Source organism: Macaca thibetana, chromosome 3 (genome assembly GCF_024542745.1).
Source record: "Macaca thibetana thibetana isolate TM-01 chromosome 3, ASM2454274v1, whole genome shotgun sequence".
NCBI classification, from domain to species: domain Eukaryota; kingdom Metazoa; phylum Chordata; class Mammalia; order Primates; family Cercopithecidae; genus Macaca; species Macaca thibetana.
In genome coordinates, this window is record NC_065580.1 from 168,119,394 (window position 1) to 168,141,438 (window position 22,045).

The window sequence follows — 22,045 nt, forward strand, 5'->3', positions numbered from 1 at the left end:
ATGCTGAAGGGAGTATGCAGTGTTGAGTGAGCACTTTCTTTTTCTTAAGGAATTTATCTGATACAGATGATACTGTAGCCTTATAGAAAATATAGTATATGATAAGTGCTAAGAAGGAGGATAGATAACATTTTTTAAAATATCATTTAGGCCTATAGAAGATAGCATGTGATGAGGGCACAATTAATGTACATCAGGAAGGGAAGACTTTCTTGAGGAAGAGGCATTTAAACTGGTCCTTTAAGGTTAGGTAGCATTTCTGCAGGACAGGAAAGACAATATACATTAAGAGAACATCATGTACAAAGGCACTGAGTCATGAATGTGAAGATGTGCTTGGGCAATATTGAGTAGTTCCCACTTAATGTGTACTTTTATTGACAGTGTCTTTCTTTCCTGGAATTTAAGTTCTGTGAGGGCAAGAATTTCTGTCTCTCATTTCTGAGAGAGAAATAGGCTAGATTGCTATAGGCCAGAATGCTTCCTGGCCTATAGCAGACATCATGAGTAGTATGTTGAATGAAAGAATAAATGAACCAGTGTGTATAGGGTAGGCAGGGTGTAGTGGAAGATAAAGCCGAAAGGGTAGTTAAGGAGGCCTGATAATGAATGGCCTTAAAAATGACTTTTGGGGGCGGATTTGGGCATCATTTGGTAGGAGACAGGGCGCCATCAGCTGATTCTGACACTAGTGTAATGTGAAACATGAATTGTAAAAAGAAGCAAGCAGAGGTGGAGGTCATTCCAGAAGTTAAATAACAATGCGTGGAGGGCAATGTGAAAAGTGGAGAGATTTTGGAGCTGGTGTTTTATAAGATTTAGTGACTATCAATATGGAATATAGAAGGCTGGGTATGTGAGATGGAGGGGTTGAAGGAAAAGACCTAAGAGCAGAAGTTTGGAGAAGGCCTATGCTTGTGGGCTGGGAGAAGGAAGCCACAAGGGAAGAACGATCACAGCAGTGAAAGGAGAGAACCAGGCTAGAGTATCATAGAGAAGAGAGTTAATCATTTTACTTTTTGAGAATCTCCTAAGTTCACCTGAAAGTATAAATGCGTAGAGTAGTTCAATAAAGAAGAAAATTAACTTACTTTGTTGTGAAGTAATCTGAATGGTATATTTATTTTCCTAAAAAGATAACAATCATGATTTTTTAAATAGGCACATAATTATTTTCTGTGTTTATCATTCTGATTAATAGTACCATTGTGATATTTCTTAATAGCGCTAAGTAGATAATATGCAGTAAAATAGAAACTAGAATGAAGTGACAAAGTTCGAAGTCTTAGTCTTCACTTTGTCTTTTATAGGATGATAAAAGGCCTGGTAGGATTTAGAATCCCTAACGGTTTCCCCTACTAACTGAAAGACTTTGGACTAATCATTTGGCTTCTCTGGGTGTGTGATTTTTTTTTTCACTTATAAAACAGAAAATTGAAATAGATGTTTTCTAAAAATGTCTTTCCTTCAAGTGCTATAATAATGTCTTTTTTATTTTACTGTTATGTGAGATTAGGAGTTAAAATTGGATCAATAGAGGAGAATTTTTAAAACGTTTTTTGGAAAATAGAGAAATTTTTCTACAATGCTTGAAGTTTACGAGTACTGTCAGTTTGTTAAGGGATGAGTTACAAAGAAAACTTGTGGTGTTTAATCATTGATTCTTAGGTCACCACCAGCCACACTGATGTCTCTTCTTAGCACTCAAGAGGACTTACTAGAAAATGTTTTGGGGTGTGTTCCTGTTGGACAGATAGTTACTATTAAACCACTGAGTGAAGACTTCTGTTATGTTCTGGGATACCTTCTCACTTGGAAATTAATTCTCACTTTCTTCAAAGCCGCGTCATCACAGGTAAATAAATATGTGACAACTTTCGATAATTCTGTCCTAATATGCTTCTGATACTGTTCTAAATACCTTCCTTCCCTTCAGTTTAATAAAAGGGAAATCCTTATGTTTTAATCTCATCCTTTTTTTTTTTTTGCATTTGAGACAGGGTCTCACTCTGTTGCCCATGCTGGAATGCAGTAGCACGATCTTGGCTCACTGCAGCCTCTGCCTCCTAGGCTCAAGCGATCTTCTCACTAAGTGGCTGGGACTACAAGTGCAAGCCACCATGCCTGGCTAATTTTTATATTTTTTGTAGAGATGGGGTTTCACCATGTTGCCCAGACTGGTCTCATACTCCTGAGCTCAAGTGATCCACCCTCGTTGGCCTCCCAAAATGCTGGGATTATAGGCATGAGCCACGGTGCCCGGCCTAATCTCATTTTATCCAGCTAACTTCAGACAATCTGCTTAATAAGTTTACTCCTGTCCCTTATACCCTACCCCTCCAAGCAAAAGTAATTACTCTGATATGTGGCCAGACCAACTTTTTTTCTAACTGAATGTAGTCACCAGGTTCTTTTATATCAAGAAATAATATTTATATAATTTAATTATGTACTATCATAGTAATTATTTCAAAAGAATTGAATCTTGTGTTTTTTCTGTTTTTTTGGGGGGGTCAGTTTTTCACTCTGTTGTGGAGATTTCACTTAATACATCATTGGCAATTTACCTTACTTGAAAATCACTGTTTGGAGAAAGATCTGTGAAACATTACCTATGTAATAATTCCAACTGTTACCTAAATGGTAAAAATATCTGAAATATTTTGCCCAAATTATTCTAGCAGCCACTAGATGTCTCTGTTGTCTCACGTTTAGGAAGTAAGACCTTGTCCAAGAAGAAACTGGAAAGATCTCTCTAGTTTTTATTTCTTTTAGAAAGATCCCCACTTGAGGATAGTTTGAGCCCGGGAAGCGGAGGTTGCAGTGAAATGAGATCATGCCACTGCACTCAAGCCTGGGCGACAGTGCCAGACCCTGTCTCAAAAAGAACAAGGAAGATCCAAATCTCTGTCAATCTTTGATTGAATTAACCTAGTGAAATGTGTGCCTTCTTTGACAGGTCAATACAAAAAGATTTAGTTTATCACTTAGTGTGATTAAGTATTCATGGCACTCATTTCCAATGTGACTTTTTGGAATTTTTAAATTATAATTTATGTTGTTGCTCATAACCTATACCTTGGTACAAAGATATCAATTTTTGCATCTTTGCATTTGTACATCTAAGGAGAAAAATCAAATCACAGAAGTAGCATTGATCTAGTTGTTAAATAGATTAGTTTTCTCTTTAGGCCTGTCATGTATTTTTGTGACTTAAGCTGGTTTTATTTGCTGATGATATATTTCAAGAGCTCCTTATTGGGCTTTTACATCAATTTCTTAAAATATTGTTGATCTCTAAAAAAATAGCAGCAGATTGAGGCTTTTGTGTATAAGAGTTTTGTTCTCATTTTATATTCAGAAATTAGGAAAATGGCCATGCCTCACCTTTTTTATTAGGCTGGGATTGGGTTAGGGTGCAAAATTATACAGCAGCATTTATTATTATTGAGTCTGAAAAACTTGAACTGAGCTGTAGGCAGATAAACCAGAATAACCCACCTAATACTTAGTATTATTTAGTGGGTTATTCTGGTTTATCTGCCTACCCAATAATTAGTTGAATCCTGAAATAAACAATTTTTCTTCAGAAAACTTTAAATGTTCCTAAATCATGGGTTAACTTTTTTCTCAAAAAAACTCCTAGCAAATCAGATTGAACTAGAAAAAGTTGTATATGTACATGTGTATGTTTATTTGTTTTATAAAGCTTTACTGAGATATTGCACATACCATAAAATTTACCCACTTAGCATACACAGTTTGGTGTTTAAAAAAATTTTTTTTTTTTTTTTTTTTTTTTGAGATGGAGTCTCGCTCTTGTCCCCCAGACTGGAGTGCAATGGTGCGATCTTGGCTCACTGCAACCTCCAGCTCCTGGGTTCAAGTGATTCTCCTGCCTCAGCCTCCCGAGTAGCTGGGATTACAGGCGCTTACCACCACGCCTGGCTAATTTTTCTATTTTTAGTAGAGACGGGGTTTCACCATGTTGGCCAGGCTGGTCTCAAACTCCTGACCTCAGGTGTTCCGCCTACCTTGGCCTCCCAACGTGCTGGGATTACAGGCATGAGCCACCGCACCTGGCCACACAGTTTAGTGTTTTTAGTATATAGTCATCCCTTGATATCTGCAGGGGATTGTTTCCAGGCTCCCTCCCATGGCCCACAACCCAGTGAATACTCAAGTTCCTTATATAAAATGGCATAGTATTTGTATCTAACCTATGCACGTCCTCCTGTATACTAGTTAAAATCATCTCTAGATTAGTTATCATCGATACAATGTAAATGCTATTGAAATAGTTGCTATACTGTATTTTTAACATTTGTAGTATTTTTATTGTATTGGGTTTTTAAAAATCACTTTTTTTGCCCCTCAAATATTTTCTATCTGCGATTGGTTGAATTCTCAGATGTGGAACCCGTGGATGTGGAGGGCTGACTGTATTCACAGACTTGTGCAACTATTACCACTATCTAATTTTAGAACATTGTCAACATCCCACTGTATTTGATAGCAATCACTTCCCATTTCCTCTCAAACCCTACAGCTCCTGACAGCCATTAAACTGTGTTCTGTCTCTATGCATCTGCCTGTTCTGGACATTTCACACATCTGGTCTTTTGTGTCTGGCTTTTATCTTAGTATATTGTTTTCAAGATTTATCAGATTGTAGCATGTGTCATAAGTATTGCATTTCTTTTTGTGGCTGAATAATGCTCCATTTTATAGATATCACATTTTGTTTATCTGCTTATCTGTTAGTGGACATTTAGGCTGTTTCTGGTTTTTTTGACCATTGTAAATAAAGCTGCTGTGAACATTAATGTATAAACTTTTGTGTTGAAATGTGTTTTCATTTCACTTGTGTTGTATACTTCAGTGGGATTGCTGGGTCATATATGTGTGTTTTTTAAAGTCCATTGATATTGCTGATTAATTTTTAAAATATCTCCAACTTTTTATTTGAAAAAAAATTAAACAACAACGTTGGAAGAATAATTCATGAAAAGTCACATACTCTTTTAGATCAACACATTTTTTAACACGTGGCTACATTTGCACGTACTGTATCTGTATGTACTCTTTTTCTGCTGATCTGCTTGAAACTAACTTGCAGACATTATGATGCTTTACCAAAAGCATTTAAACATGTATCTCCTAAGATCAAGGACATGTTTCTACATAAGCAGAATACAATTTTTATATTCAAATTTAATTTTGATGCAGTAGTACCTAATTTTTATTTAGATACTCTTAGTTGTCCCAGTAATATCTTTATAGTTTTATTTTCTTCTGTGTTGAAGATCCAATCAAGAACCATGTTTGTATTTGTTTGCCATATTTCTTTAGTTTCTTTAACCTATAATTCCTATACCTTTCTTTTCTTTCTTGTCATTGTTTGGGCCAGCTGTTTTTAGCCTGTCATACAGTTTGAATTTGTCTGATCGTTTCCTCATTAGATTGTGGTTAATTTTCAGCAAGAGTACTTACTGTACAAGTTGTTACATGTTCTCAGAGTCTTACCTCAGCCATATAATGTCATTGTGTTCTTTTACAGGTTGAGTATTCCTTATCCAAAATGCTTGGGACCAGTAGTGTTTCTGATTTCAGATTTTTTCAGATTCTGGAATATTTTTGTTACACTTACTGGTTAAGTATCCCAGATCCGAAAACCTGAAATGCTCCAGGAGCATTTCCTTTAAGCATCATGTTGGTGCTCAACAAGTTTTAGATGATGAAGCATTTTGGATTTTCAGATTTGGGATGTTCATCCTTCATTAGTGATGTTAAGTTTGATGATAAGAGCACTTTGGTCAACATATTTTAAAAATCAATTCCAAATCCTATTACTTGATCCTTGTAAGTATTCATAGTGTTTAGAAAATAAAAGGCTGGGCGCGGTGGTTCAAGCCTGTAATCTTTGGGAGGCCGAGGCGGGCGGATCACGAGGTCAGGAGATCGAGACCATCCTGGCTAACACGGTGAAACCCCGTCTCTACTAAAAAAAACCAAAATACTAGCCAGGCGAGGTGGCGGGCGCCTGTAGTCCCAGCTACTCGGGAGGCTGAGGCAGGAGAATGGCGTAAACCCGGGAGGCAGAGCTTGCAGTGAGCTGAGATCTGGCCACTGCACTCCAGCCTGGGCAACAGAGCGAGACTCCGTCTCAAAAAAAAAAAAAAAAAAAAAAAAGTTGTATTTTACACAAAGAAAGGATAAATGCTTGAGGTGATGAATACCCCACTTACCCTATTACATATTATATGCCTATAAAATACCTCATGTGCCCCATAAATATCTACTGTGTACCCACAAAAATTAAAAATACAAAATTTTTAAAAACAAAAAAGAAAATGGTATCTTTGTACTATGAGGAGATATGTGATATAGTAGAAGAAATTATCTTAAAACCAATACAGATACCAAAGAACTGCAAAGTCAATGTGGAAAATGCAAGCTGTGTTATTGAGGGAAGGCAGGAGTTGTGAAGCACAGGTCTGACACAGATACCTGCAGCGCTCCCAGTGGTGGCTCGTTTTTCTGTTTTTAAAAGAGAAACCAGAAATCCATATTTTTATGTGAAATCTCCTGATTGAAAAAACAACTCTGAGAAGACCCCCCAAGACATCTTGGACTACTAGTTTGTGCTCTCTGTCGTAAAGGAATGTCGGAGTTTTTGATACAGGATGAGGTCAGCCATAAAAACGGGATTAGTTTTAAGCAGGAATTTGAAAGGTTAAGGACAATGGTGTGGAAGGAATGTATGGAAGACTTGGGAGGAGAGTGAGGGAATGGTGAATAGATTTTCTTATCTCAGGCACTGTAAGCCAAGGTGAGTGTATTCTAACACAGGAAGACAATTTGAGAAAGATATTAGAAACTTGTTCTAATAATGAGCGGATAGAATGTCTGCTAGTTTATGAGGAAAGGAAATTTGTTATACTTTGAGTTGTTCTTTTATACCAATTGTCTTGGTGTATTTGGTTTACTAACAAATTCTTTGCTCTCCACCAGCTTCGGGCTCTGTATTCAATGTATCTTCGGAAAACAAAGAGTTTGAATAAATTGCTCTATCACCTGTTCAGGCTTATGCCAGAAAATCCAACCTATGCCGAGACCGCAATTGAGGTCCCAAATAAGGACCCTAAAACATTCTTTACTGAGGAGCTCCAGCTGAGTATTCGAGGTCAGTAAGATATGTGTTTATGTTCTTTCTTGGACGCTAGATTCACACTAGGTTGAATTAAACTTTTCCCTGGGAATGTGGAGAATAACCCTAAAGCTAGGTCCTGGCTATGAGAATGTTGAACTTGACCATTTTCCACATTTCTCTAAATAGGATGAATAATTCGATTTTACCCTAAAATAAAGGACTGTGAGGAATTTAATATATTTTTGAAGCTTAGTGTGGTAAGACTATTAACTTTTGACTCTGTAAACAAATATTTCTTATGTGATAACATTTTATAGGCATATAAATAAGGGGAAATAAAGTTGAATAAAATGTATTTCATTCTGGGAGCCCGCATGTGAGCAGAGAGGATAGATGTGCATATATGTGGTTGTACCACAGTATTGGAAACAATTTACTAAGAATATGCATTTTTTAAATGCCTTGGAGATCTGAGGATGGGCTGCATCTTGTGAGTATTGAGTTGGGTATTCTAAGACTTGTGCACAGCAGCACAGCGAGCTCTGGGGAAAGTAAAGGAGGCCAAACTCCTTTTCATAATTTATAACACCAAGCATCTTTAATTTTTCCTTCTTTTTAAAATATATTCTATTTTATTTGTAGTCTTTCATGTTAAATATAGAATTCTGTTTCTAGGTAGATTTTTTCAGTGTCAATTGGGATTTTCACTTTAAAAAAAAATTATTTTGCCATTCTTATGGTTCATTTTGAATGTGTGGAAAATGCTCAGACTCCAGAGTTCTGGTTTCTCTGGTATGTTTGTTTGATGAGCTATAGCACTATCGTTGAGGAATTAAGGATCACTTTCTAAAGAAAATACTAATATTAGTCTGTTATTCTATATAAGAAATACATGTGACTAATCAGGAATTTGTTTTTTCCTCAGAAACAGCAACTCTTCCATACCACATTCCACACTTGGCTTGCTCAGTCTATCATATGACATTAAAAGACTTGCCTGCCATGGTTAGGTTGTGGTGGAATAGCAGTGAGAAGCGTGTTTTCAATATTGTAGATAGATTTACAAGCAAGTATGTCAGCAGTGTTCTTTCTTTTCAAGAAATATCTTCTGTACAAACAAGTACACAACTATTTAATGGCATGACGGTTAGTATTGTCTTGACTTTCTCCAGAAAAGTTGTTTTAATATTGGGTATGTCTGTCATTGTTAATATCAAAACAGACTGTAGCTCTTGGCTCAGAATTTATAGAAACTGGTGGCCAGCAGTTATGGCTAATGCCTGTAATCCCAACGCTTTGGGATGCCAAGGTGGGAGGATCACTTGAGCCCAGGAGTTCAAGACCAGCCTATTTTGTTTTCTAATTTGTGTGTCAAATCTCAATATTACTTCATGTATGGATTGAAACATAATTTTCATTCACACACTGTATTAGTCTATTCTTACATTTCTACAAATGCCTGAGACTGGGTAATTTATAAAGAAAAGAGGTTTAGGCCGGGTGCAGTGGCTTATGCCTGTAATCCCAGGACTTTGGGAAGCCGAGGTGGGTGGATCACTTGAGGTCAGGAATTTGAAACCAGCCTGGGCAACATGGTAAAACCCATCTCTACTAAAAAAATACAAAAATTAGCCATGCGTGGTGGCGGGCGCCAGTAATCCCAGCTACTCAGAAACTTACAATTGTGGCGGAAGGCAAATGGGAGTCAGCACCTCACACGGCCAGAGCAGGAGGGAGAGAGGCGGGGAGGTGCCATACACTTTTAAACAACCAGATCTCATGAGAACTCACTATCACGAGACTAGCACCTATGGGAAATCTGCCCCCATGATCCAATCACTTCCCACTAGGCCCCACTTCCAACATTTGGGATTACAATTCAGCATGAAATTCGGGCAGGGATACAGATCCAAACCATTTCACCCAGCAAATAGTTTTTGAGCATTCATTAGTTCATTCAAAATCTGTATTGGAATACTTACAGATGCCAAGCACTGTGTCCCAGTCACCAAGGATATGAACAGTTTAGTAGGACTAGACTCTTGTCCTATAATAAGATACAGTCTAATAAAGGGAAAAGAGCGATACTGATAATGATTTTTGCATTGGAAAGTAGCATGTTAAGAGAAAGAGTTCTCATGATCTGAGTGGGAAAGATTCATCTGGCTGAGGGGATTAAGTGAGATTTTATGGAAGAAAATCACTTGGAGGTGGGCAGGATTTTGTTATGGGGAAAATGAAGGGAAAGGCATTTACTATAGAGAAAATAGGCCAGGTACAGTGGCTCATACCTGTAATCCCAACACTTGGGAGGCCGAGGTGGGCTGATCACCTGAGGTCGGGAGCTTGAGACCAGCCTGGCCAACATGGAGAAACCCCGTCTCTACTAAAAATACAAAATTAGCCGGATGTGGTGGCACATGCCTTTAATCCCAGCTACTCGGGAGGCTGAGGTAGGAGAATCGCTTGAACCTGGGAGGCGGAGGTTGCGGTAAGCCAAGATCACGCCATTGCACTCCAGCCTGGGCAACAAGAGTGAAACTCTGTCTCAAAAAAAAAAAGAGAGAGAGAGAGAAAAAAAAATACTATCGCAAATGCAAAAAGCACAAAAGTGAGAATGTCATTTCAGTTGTTGCCCAAGAAATGATAAATAATGCAGTACTGCAACCCAAATAATGAGTAGGAGTCCCAAAGGTGAATAGACTGCTCAACAGTGAATTAGAGGTATATTGGGAAGGGCCTCAAATAACAATCCAAAGTGGTACAATTCAGCCACTGAACATTTTTCATTCAGGCAGTAGCATGGTCAAGTTATGATCTTTGAAATTGCTCTGACCATAGTCTATAGCATGATCTATTGGCAAACAGTTTGGATTCAAGTGAATGGTTAGAGGAGACTATTGGGGTAGACATTATGAGCAAAGGACTAGGGCATGGGTGAGGCAGTATCAGTGGGAATATAAAAGAGTAGAGATGTGAGAGATGTGCCAGTGATTTAGTTAATATCTAGGATGAGGTAGAAGCAGAAATTTAAAATGGTGCTATGATGATTTTTTAGCCTGGGAGTAGGAAATTCAGAAGATGAAGTTTGATGAAGGATGATAATGTGTGCATTTTATGTTGAGTTTGCAATGTTGGTTTGAAAACCAAACAAATAACTATAAATATTCTGGCAGTTGATGGTTGGCTCCAAAGCTCAGGAGGATTACATGGTAGAGGAAGACTTACTAGACGTAGAAGTGATATTCGATACTCGGTGTGGAAGAGAAGGGATAATAACCCATTCTGTCACTTATCTATTCAAGGTTTATTGAACTATTATGTGACAAGCCTAACATTATAAAACCTTTTTTTATGAGCAATTAATGTCTTTTAAAACAAACTTTGAATATCACAAAATCACTGTAAAAATATACCAGGGAGGTATTTAAACCTATTTCTTTCTCTTTTTTTTAATTTTTATTTTTTTGAGATGGAGTCTCGCTCTGTCACCCAGGCTGGAGTGCAGTGGCGCAATCTCGGCTCACTGCAAGCTCTGCCTCCCAGGTTCACGCCATTCTCCTGCCTCAGCCTCCCGAGTAGCTAGGACTACAGGTGCCCGCCACCTCACCCGGCTAATTTTTTGTATTTTTAGTCGAGATGGGGTTTCACCGTATTAGCCAGGATGGTCTCGATCTCCTGACCTCGTGATCCGCCCGCCTTGGCCTCCCAAAGAGCTGAGATTACAGGTGTGAGTCACCGTGCCCAGTCTAAACCTATTTCTTAATTACCTTATGTTAGATAAGTGAATGTGTTTACTTGCATTGTCCTTGAATGAAGCCTTTAGCTTTTCATAGTCAACCTATCAAAATGTTTTCTGGATGAAAGAAAGGAATCTGGCAAACAAAATATCCTTTGTTGTATTGCAGGTTAAAGCTCGAGCTACTACTCGAGAGGTAATGGCTACTTATACTATTGAGGACATAGTTATTGAACTTATAATACAGCTGCCTTCAAATTATCCATTGGGTTCAATAACAGTAGAAAGTGGCAAAAGAGTAGGAGTGGCTGTTCAGCAGTGGCGGAACTGGATGCTGCAGTTAAGCACTTACCTCACCCATCAGGTAAGTTTCTGTTTATACATTTGGCTTTACAAACTTGAAAAAGATGATCTATTTAAAAGGGCATTTAAACACAAAATACATCTTTTCTGCTTAAGGTAAAAATAGATGTTAAACTTCCTTGGATAAATACAGATATATGCCTAAATGGATAAACCTGCCTTTCTGTTTTAATTTTTAAGGTTCTGTAATTTATTTTCTGGTGTTTGCGAGGGATTGACTTTATTTCATTAACATTGTAGAAGATGTAGAACAGTACATGGTATTAAGGAAATTGTTTCAGAGAGGATCTTTTGAAAGATGCTGGACAGATGAATGCCTTCTGAGCTACTTTCACTTTTATTCTTACATTTCAACTCCTCTTTGGTTAAAGAAGTCCCAGTACTCTCAAAGACCTTTGACCTCTAACCACATTTTAAATCTTCAGTTCTGTTTGCACGCTGTGTATCTCAGGCATTCTACAGTAAGGAAAAACTTTTTTTTTTTTTTTCCCAAGACGGAGTTTTGCTCTTGTTGCCCAGGCTGAAGCGCAATGGCACAATCTCGGCTCACTGCAACCTCTGCCTCCCGGTTCAAGCGATTCTGCTGCCTTAGCTTTCAGAATAACTGGGATTACAGGCACCCACCACCACACCTGGCTAATTTTTTGTATTTTTAGTAGAGATGGAGTTTCACCACGTTGGCTATGGTGGTCAACGAACTCCTGACCTCAAGTGATCTACCCACCTTGGCTTCCCGAAGTGCTGGGATTATAGGCATGAGCTACGGTGCCCGGCCAAGAAAAACTATTTTAAACAAATATGCTTACCATTATTGTAGAGATGGCGCAAATAATTTGAGATAATTTCCTCATTTTCAGTTAAACATTAGAACTAACCTAAATGATTTAATTATTAAGAGAGTTTTATCAAGCAATAAGCTTGGACTATTACACTTTAAGTATTGGTCCAGAAGCCTTTAAAGTCTGACTTTAATGGAGAAAAATTACATCTGGTTCTGAAAACTTGGGAGGTTATTTTAAAAACCAACATTCATAAAAGTTAGGAGATATGAACATAGCCAAGCAGATTGTCTTCTTTCAGAATTGTAATTCAACTTTAAAATTTGTGAAATTGAATAAAAATAAAATTGGTGGTCATCAGTGTGTCGTGACTTACTTTTCTTCTTGTTAACAGAATGGAAGTATTATGGAAGGCTTAGCTTTATGGAAAAATAATGTAGACAAACGTTTTGAGGGTGTTGAAGATTGTATGATCTGTTTCTCAGTCATTCATGGTTTCAACTATTCCCTTCCCAAAAAAGCCTGTAGAACATGCAAGAAAAAATTCCATTCAGCTTGCTTGGTAAGTCTAAAGAGAAATTAACTTACTTATATTTTATGTATTTTATACACATAAACACGCGCGCACACACACACACACATACACAATGTCTAACTTTGGAAGAGAAAGTGTATGTTAAACTTAATTGTAGCTAATGGGAGATATATTAAAAAGTGATTTTTAAAAATCTGCAAAAGATAATTAGCAGTTTACCGAGACTGGTAGAATCAAGGCCCTCTAATAAATGGGTGTTTCCAGTGACCTTTTACCGCTCAAGAAGTAGAAGGTCTTCTGAGATCTAGACCAGAAGGAGACTACAGGAGTCGGTGCTGGAAGCCATTTGGCATCAGAGCCCTATGCTCTTTTTAAACATAGTGAAAAAGAAGTTGCCATTTGTTCCTTTGTTTCACAGGAGATTTCTCATATCTTAGTGGTTGTGTGCATGAGCCTAAGTAGAAAGAACTTAGTGTAGCCATCGGAAGTATACTCATTTGTGTTGATTTTGGAGATACAGAAAGAGCAAACATTTTAGTATTCTTCCCTTTTCACTTTATCATTTGAAGGTTACTTTAGATGTATATGTACTTTATGATATATGTAAGAGGAGAGCTTTAAAAAGCTTTTGATATTTAAAACCTTTTCTTTTTCAGTACAAATGGTTTACATCTAGCAACAAATCCACTTGTCCACTGTGTCGTGAGACATTTTTCTGAGGTTTTCTTCACTGGAAGGGATCCCTGAAGTACATCAAGCAAAGGCATTGGATTTGGATCCATCTTAAAATGTGGATGTGGGGAAGCCAGTGAGCATAACTTTTAAATAGGACCTTCTCTGGAAAATTATTTTGGTTAATGTAATAATCCTAAAATCAGGTTTACTTAACTTTAGATTGCTTTGTAAATGTTTGGAAACTTCCTTTTACAAAAGAATATTACATATTTGAGAGAAAATATTTCTATTAATGGTTTAATCTCTTTGTATATTTAAAAATAAATATGAAAAACCCTAAATTACAGAACTGGAATTTGTGAAAAGATCGTACAAGTATATTATTGATAAACCCGTTCCATTTGTCGATCTGTATTTTAGAATAGTCCAAGTGAAGCAAAATGAACGGAGAGAGCTGATTTACATCTATAGATATTTTAAGTCTTATTTATTAGTCATGACAATAAATTAGTAGTATTCTGATATTTGTAGATTATTTTAATGATAAAAATGACACTAAGCTATTAATATGGCTTGTCTTAAGATATTTGGAAGCATGCTCTGAAATCCTATATAAAAGTTTCAACTGAACTTCAAGGTGCCTCCATTTATCAAGGGTTATGAAACTCAGAAAATTAAATTCTTGATGCTGATCTTTTTGCTTGTGGAAGAATTATTTCTATGTATTAGTGAAATTTGAATTGTAAACGTGTCAGTGAATTTATTACTCCGTTTGAGCGAGTATCTAGAGGGTGAGAATTTGAAATAGTAATTTGATTATTTCATTCATGAAGCAGAGTGGTAGTTATCTTTCTGTTGACAGGGAAGAAATAAATGAGTATTACTGAAACTTAAAGATCAGTGGAGAAAGAAACATTTAAAAATGTTGTAGGAGACTTTCAATTTTGGAAGCAAACTTAGATGTTCTTACTAGCCAAAGTTATACTAAATAAGAGACTTGGGGGAGCAAATGTTTTTCAGCCTTCAGAAATGGAAAGTTAAGGATTTTAGCACTGAGTAAAATTCAGTATAACAGGCTGAAGTGGAGTAAGTGAAAACCTGCCTTTTGCCACTCTTAAAAATTGTGCCCAAAATATAAAAGTATGGAAGTTTAGAACTTGGAACAATTTTATTGCAGTCTTCCATTACGTGGAAATAGCATATCTAATATCTAGGTTACTTGAGAGACCAGCTCATCATCTCTGTTGCACATGTTTAATTGGCAAAAAGCAATTCATGATAAATAAAATTATTGCTTTCCATCTACCGGGTAAAATGACTATTGAAATAGTATGAATGTGGTCAGAGGATTATAGTTGAGAGTGAAGTGCTATGTGTGGGTTATAGATCTCTCAAATTATATTTATAGATGCAGTGTCCTGCCCAGTTTTGCTTCCTACATTTTTCTGTAAAATATTTATTGTTTTCTAGCCTTGAGACTCTGAGGATCAGTAAGTGAAGTATAGATAGCAAAATTTTACTACCTCGTTAACCCTTTTCTTAAAATATTCTCTATCTTTCTATGTCTCTCTGACATAGTAATCCCAAAGGATTGTGTTACTCCCCTGTGAAAGTTACTACTTTTCCTTTAAAAATGGTTTTGTAATAAGACTGTTTAAAACCTTTCCAGTATTGGTACATCTTGGCTTCTGGCCCAAACCCAAGCAGAAAAGAAAATGGAATAATGGAGCATTGTTTTTCCACGTTAGTATTAGGGCATCAGATTCTTGGTAAAACACTATAATTAAGTAGTTATAATTAAATAACTGTTCTTCATACTTAGGACTCGTAATACGTTTCTTTAAGACTTGTAAGTATAATTGTAAAGCTTGTTAACTGTTTATATATTAAAGAAGAAGCTTTACAAAATAAGACTGAAATTCAGGATACCACAGTAAAGTTTTATCTGTACAGCGTGACAACTCTAACAAAAAGAATAGCAGCCCTTAAAATTTTAGCTTAAGGACATTTTAAAATTGCATGAGATTAGCAAAATTATTAATTTAAAACCTCAAAGTAAATTGCAAATTTTAAAATTTATTTTTGACTCTTTTATCACATGCTCTAATGTATGTACATAAGTTTCTGTGGCTTAAATAATATGTTGTTATTTGATACATTTTTCTGGTGCGAGTAATTAATGTTATTATTTGATTGTTATACCATATGTGCCCATTAAAATTCTTTTTAATTACAAATATTTCAAATATACAGAAAAATAATAATATAAATGCCCTTGTACCCTTCACATACTATTTTGCCATATTTGCTTCTGATTTTTAAATAAATAAAATGTTGCTCTTTTGTACTTCTCCCTGGCGCCATTCTCCTCCTTCTCTCCCTAGAGCTAACCTACTATTCTGAAGTTGGTGTGACTCCTTCCTATTTAAGATTTTATACTTTACCATGTGTTTTTATCCAGAAACAATATATAATAGTTAACAAAAATTAGGTTAATGATGTTTTACTGTATGTCATCTTTTGTAACCTGATTTTCCACTTAACATAATATGCTGTTTAGTGTCATGTCAGTTTACTTACCAATTCCCTTACTAATGGTTGTTTAAATTGTTACTTTTTTTGCCATTTTGAACAGTGCTGCAAGTGTACATTCTTGATCATGTCACCTCATGCAGATGTGCTAGATATTCTGGACATATGTCTAAAAATGGAATTTTAGCCCAGCACAGTGGCTCACACCTGTAATCCCAGCACTTTGGGAGGCCGAGGTGGGAGGATCACCTGAGGTCAGGAGTTTGAGACCAGCCTGGCCAACATGGTGAAACCCCATCTCTACTAAAAGTAAAAAAAAAATTAGCCAGGCATGGTGGTGCACACCTGTAATCCCAGTATTTCGGGAGGCTGAGGCAGGAGAATTGCTTGAACCCAGGAAGTGGAGGCTGCAGTGAGCCCAGATCGTGCCACTGCACTCTAGCTTGGGCAACAGAGCAAGACTCAGTCTGAAAATAAATAAATAAATATATATATATATGTGTGTGTGTGTGTGTGTGTGTGTAAAAAATAAATAAATATGGAATTTCAGGTAGTAGGATGTGTATATTCTGTCACTTTAGATGTTATCAAATTGCTCTCCAAAGTTGATATGCAAATTTGCTTTCCCAACTGCAGTTTAAGAGAATTCTGGTTTTCCTATCTTGTCGCCAACACTTAGTCTTATCAGAATTTTTTTCTGCAGTCTGAAAGCGATGAGGTAGTAGCTCTTTGTTTTAACTTATATTTCCTTAAGAAGCCTAGTTTCATTTCGTATATTTATTGGTCATTATTTGACAGATTTTCGTCCATAATCTATGCCTATTTTTCTGCTGGGTTACTTCTATTCTTACTGATCATAATGCTTTATCTCATAGGACTTCTAATATGTGGCTTGTCTTTAACATTTTCTGTGACTATCTTTAATATCACAGAATTTTTCAGTTAAATTTAATCAGATCTTTTTTTTTTACTTTTATGACTGAGACTTTTTTATGTTAGGTTTTAAAAATTTGTTACTTAACTGAGGTTTAAAAAATTCCATTATATCTTGTTAAAAGTTTTAAATTTCAAAATGTGCCTAATTTACCTGGCATTATTTTTTTTTTTTTAATTTCACTTTAAGTTCTGGGATACATTTGCAGAATGTGCAGGTTCGTTACATAGGCATACATGTGCCATGGTGGTTTGCTGCACCTGTCTACGCATCTTCTCGGTTTTAAGCCCCACATGCATTAGGTTTTTTTCCTAATGCTGTCCCTCCCCTTGCCCCCTGCCCGCAACAGGCCCCAGTGTGTGATGTTCCCCTCTCTGTGTCCATGTCTTCTCGTTGTTCAACTCCCACTTCTAAGTGAGAACATGCAGTGTTTAGTTTTCTGTTCCTGTGTTAGTTTGCTGAGAATGGTGGCTTCCAGCTTCATCCATGTCCCTGCAAAGGACACAAACTCATTCTTTTTTATGGCTGCATTGTATTCCATGGTATATATGTGCCACATTTTCTTTATCCAGTCTATCATTGATGGGCATTTGGGTTGGTTCCAAGTCTTTGCTATTGTAAATAGTGCTGCAGTAAACATACGTGTGCATGTGTCTTTATAGTAGAATGATTTATAATCCTTTGGGTATATACCCAGTAATGGGATTGCTGGGTCAAATGGTATTTCTGGTTCTAGATCCTTGAGGAATCACCACACTGTTTTCCACAGTGGTTGAGCTAATTTATATTCCCACCTGGTTCTACATCCTTGAGGAATCACCACACTGTTTTCCACAGTGGTTGAGCTAATTTATATTCCCACCAACAGTGTAAAGGCATTCCTATTTCTCCACAGTCTTCCTATCTTCTATTGTTTCTTGACTTTTTAATAATCGCTATCTGATTGGCATGAGATGGTATCTCATTATGGTTTTGATTTGCATTTCTCTAATGATCAGTGATGTTGAGCTTTTTTTCAAATGTTTATTGGCTACATAAATGTCTTCTTTTGAGAAGTATCTGTTCATATCCTTTGCCCACTTTTTGATGGAATTGTTTTTTCTTGTAAATTTAAGTTTCTTGTAGATTCTGGATATCAGACCTTTGTCAGATAGGTAGCTTGCAAAAATTTTCTCCCATTCTGTAGGTTGCTTGTTAACTCTGATGACAGTATCTTTTGTGTGCAGAAGCTCTTTGATTTAATTAGATCCCATTTGTCAATTTTGGTTTTCGTTGCTATTGCTTTTGGTGTTTTCGCCATGAAGTCTTTGCCCATGCCTGTGTCTTGAATGGTATTGCTTAGCTTTTCTTCCACCGTTTTTATGGTTTTGGGTTTTACATTTAAATCTTTAATTGATCTTGAGTTAATTTTTGTATAAGGAAGGGATTCAGTTTCAGTTTTCTGCATATGGCTGGCCAGTTCTTCCAGCACCATTTATTAAATAGGGAATCCTTTCCCCATTGCTTGTTTTTGTCCTGTTTGTCAAAGATCAGATGGTTATAGATGTGTGGTGTTATTTCTGAGGTCTCTGTTCTGTTCCATCGAAGACTACAATTTTCTAAAGTATGTCTTTAAAATGTACAATCATTTCTATCCAGTGTGATAATTTTTCATCTTAATTGTAACATTTAGTTCATTTATATAATGTAATTACTAAGATAGTTTATAATTAGTTTTCTAATTTTTCCATCTGTTTTGTATTCTATTTCTTTTTTATTTCTATTTTCCCCTCCTATTAGTTTCTTTCACATCATAAAATATATTAACTTATTATTTAAGATTATCCTAGAGATTCCAACATTAATACCTGACTTATCAACATCTCATATTATAAGTTCTTTTTGTCACTTCCTGGAAAATTCAAAGCACACATCCTTAATCCCAGCCCTTTGGGAGATCAAGGCAGGAGGATCACTTGAGCTCGAGTTCAAGACCAGGTCGGGCAATGTGGTGAAACCCCATCTCTACAAAAGAAAATACAAAAATTAGCCAGGCATGGTGGTGTGCACCAGTAGTCCCAATTACTTGGGAGACTGAGATGGGAGGATTGCTTGAGTCTGGGAGGTCAAGGCTGCAGTGAGATGAGATCATGCCACTGCACTCCAGCCTGGGTGACAGTGGGAGACACTGTCTCAAAACCAAAAAATTCAAGGACCTTAGAATAACTTCAGTACTATCATTATCATTATTATTATTATCATATTTTGTGATCAAGTCTCACTCTGTCACCTAGGCTGGAGTGCAGTGGGATGAACTCGGCTCACTGCAACCTCCACTTCCTGGGTTCAAGTGATTCTCTTGCCTCAACCTCCCAAGTAGCTGGGATTACAGGTGTGTGCTACCACGTCCAGCTAATTTTTGTATTTTTAGTAGAGACAGGGTTTTGCCATGTTGGCCAGGCTGGTCTCGAACTCCTGACCTCAAGTGATCCTCCTGCCTTGGCCTCCGAAAGTTCTGGGATTACAGGCATGAACCACGATGCCTGCCCCAGTACTATTTTTTTTATACTATTGTTTAAACGCCACAGGACATTATTGTTGTTTTATGAATCTATATATTCATTTATATTTTTCTTCACATTTACCCTTTGTATATTTCTTCATTCCATTTTGCATCTGGTAATTCTTTCATCACCTTGGCAGTATTACTCCTTTGTCTTTCGGAGTTCTATTGTTTCTGTTACAACGTCATCTCTGAGTCTTCTTCCTTTTAAGAAAATGTGTACCCTACCCCACTCTACCCCCAGCTGCTTTTATTTTCCCTTTGTTTTGGGTTTTGAACAGTTTTACTATGATGTCTCTAGGGGAATCTGTGATTTGGTGTCTTTCATTATTTTGGAAAATTCTCAGGCATAATCTCTTCTTATATCACTTTTGCCCCAATTCTCTCTCTCCTCGCCTACTCAATTAGGGCTTTTCACCATTAGCCATACGTGTGTTAGATTCTTTTCTGTTTTGTTGTTTTATTTGTTTTTTCTCTTCATGCTCATTCTGGATTTTTATTGACCTATTTTGTAATTCACTGAACTTCTCTTCAGCTATGTCTAAGCTGTCATTTAACTCATTTACTGCATTCTTAATTTCAGTTCTATTATTTTCAATTTCTACAAGTTCCATATAATTATTTGTACTGATTTGGACCCTCTGCTGAAATTCATCAGCAGAGTATTTTGTATGTTGTATCTTTTCTAGAGCATATTAATTACAGTTACTTAGAAGTAATTTGGAAGCCCATGCTTGATAATTCTTAACACAGTTTCCACTTTTCTCTCTATTTTCAGTCATTTGGTCTTATCTTTTAGTATGGTCAGTAATTTTTGTGTGAATGAAAAATTATTGAGTTGATTATTGATTAACTCTTGATGCTATCTTTTTTTCATAGACAGTTTACTTTTTGCTTCTGGCAAACAGTTTGGATAAGAGCAGATCAGTGTGGCAGTTAGCTAATTAAACAGCTGAGCTTTAGTCCTTTTGAGGGTTGGTATATTTACTTTTCATTCAAGGTTCTTTCACCTTGATTGACCCTGAACTTGTTTTTGTATTCCCAGACATGTAAGACAGCCTAAAGTTCTGCTCACCTTTTCAACCTCCGGGCCTCTGTTTTCGGCTCATTATTTCCCACCATTTAGCTTCTTAGCCTTAGGCTACTGCTTATGCTAAATGTCATTCTCACCTTTGCACTTCGCTTTTGCGCATGGTCTTGACCCTTCAATTTCTTTTTTTTCTTTTTTTTTTTTTTTTTGAGGCGGAGTCTCGCTCTGTCGCCCAGGCTGGAGTGCAGTGGCCGGATCTCAGCTCACTGCAAGCTCCGCCTCCCGGGTTTATGCCATTCTCCTGCCTCAGCCTCCCGAGTAGCTGGGACTACAGGCGCCCGCCACCCACCTCGCCCGGCTAGTTTTTTGTATTTTTTAGTAGAGACGGGGTTTCAGTGTTAGCCAGGATGGTCTCAATCTCCTGACCTCGTGATCCGCCCGTCTCGGCCTCCTTACTGCCTTGGTGGCTCTCTTGTTTAAGCAGATATCCTCATCTATGTTTCTGTATCTGTAAGTATATCTAATTTTTGAGTAGAGTCACTGACCTGATAAAAGTACATTCTAGCCAAAATAAGAGAAGTCCCTACAATCTGTTTAATGACAAAAGCTCCACTAGAGAGAAGCAGTTACCTAGATAAGTCTTAGAATGTCAGTTCCATCCTTTCCCTTTGCTTTTTATGGATAATTTATAACCTTTATAGCAATCATATACACACATACAATGTTTTGGTATCCCTGCTTGAGCACTTTTGGGAAACCTTTACCATCTATGCCTTAAATCCATGTAGAGCTTGTGAACACAAAATATCTGAGACAGGTCTCAGTCAATTTAGGAAGTTTATTTTGCTAAAGTTAAGGATATGCCCATGGCACAGCCTCAGGAAGTCCTGAGACACGTGCCCAAGGTGTTTGGGGGTACAGTTTGCTTTTATACATTTTAGGGAGACATGAGACATCAATCAGTACGTGTAAGATCTACATTAGTTCAGTCCAGTAAGGCAGGACAACTCGAAGTGGGGGCTTCCACGTTAGAAGTACATAAGAGGCAAAAGGTTGCCTTCTTTTAAGTCCTAGATCAGCCTTCCACTGAATACACAATTTAGTCTGGTTCAGTGGATCTGCATTTTCACATAATAGGAGAGAGGAAGGAATCAGATACGCATTTGTCTCAGGTGAGCCTCAGAGGGGTGATTTTGAATAGAGTGGGAGGCAGGTTTGCGCTAAGCAGTTCCTAGCTTGACTTTTCCCTTTAGCTTAGTGATTTGGGGGTCCCAAGATTGATTTTGCTTTCAGGAGCTTTTATATGCATTCACCAGCTCAAGCTTAGCTGGACAGAGGCTGGGATGTGAAAGCACTGGTCAAGTCAGCTGTGGATCGCACATGCCCTTTCTGTCTGATCTCTTCAAACCAGGATGCCATCTGGCTTGGTTCAGAAACTTTCACTGTATACTTTAGTTTGAATTTAACTTTTTTTTTTCCTTTTTTTACCTTGGATACTTTGGCAGACTTTATGGCTATTTTAATTCACAGAAGAGACTCACCTTAAGAGACATTATAACATTCAATTTATTGCAGGGTAAGAAAACATGAACAAGTCAATCTGTGGGTTAAAGTTTTTCGTTGGCCAAATCCTCACCATCGTCTTTATTGTTAAGACTAGAACACCCTTTAAAAGGGCTTCCTGACTAATGATTGCCTTTCACTTCACTGTACACCCCTCCATTCTCCAGATAAGTTCATCAGTTTAACTTCAGCCAATATGC

The 22,045-nt window shown here is 37.1% G+C and overlaps 1 protein-coding gene across 2 annotated transcripts in view; it reads left to right on the forward strand.

The window, feature by feature from the left end:
* LTN1 (listerin E3 ubiquitin protein ligase 1) overlaps window positions 1–15,595 on the forward strand; it is a 67,023-nt gene extending 51,428 nt beyond the window's left edge. For both annotated transcript variants that reach the window (XM_050784704.1, XM_050784705.1), the window contains 6 exons: window positions 1,669–1,855; window positions 7,015–7,186; window positions 8,079–8,299; window positions 11,062–11,256; window positions 12,429–12,596; window positions 13,226–15,595. In XM_050784704.1, coding sequence (XP_050640661.1) covers window positions 1,669–1,855; window positions 7,015–7,186; window positions 8,079–8,299; window positions 11,062–11,256; window positions 12,429–12,596; window positions 13,226–13,288 — 1,006 coding nt within the window. In that variant the 3' untranslated portion in view covers window positions 13,289–15,595. The remainder of the gene's footprint in view (window positions 1–1,668; window positions 1,856–7,014; window positions 7,187–8,078; window positions 8,300–11,061; window positions 11,257–12,428; window positions 12,597–13,225) is intronic.
* Window positions 15,596–22,045: the final 6,450 nt, after the last annotated feature.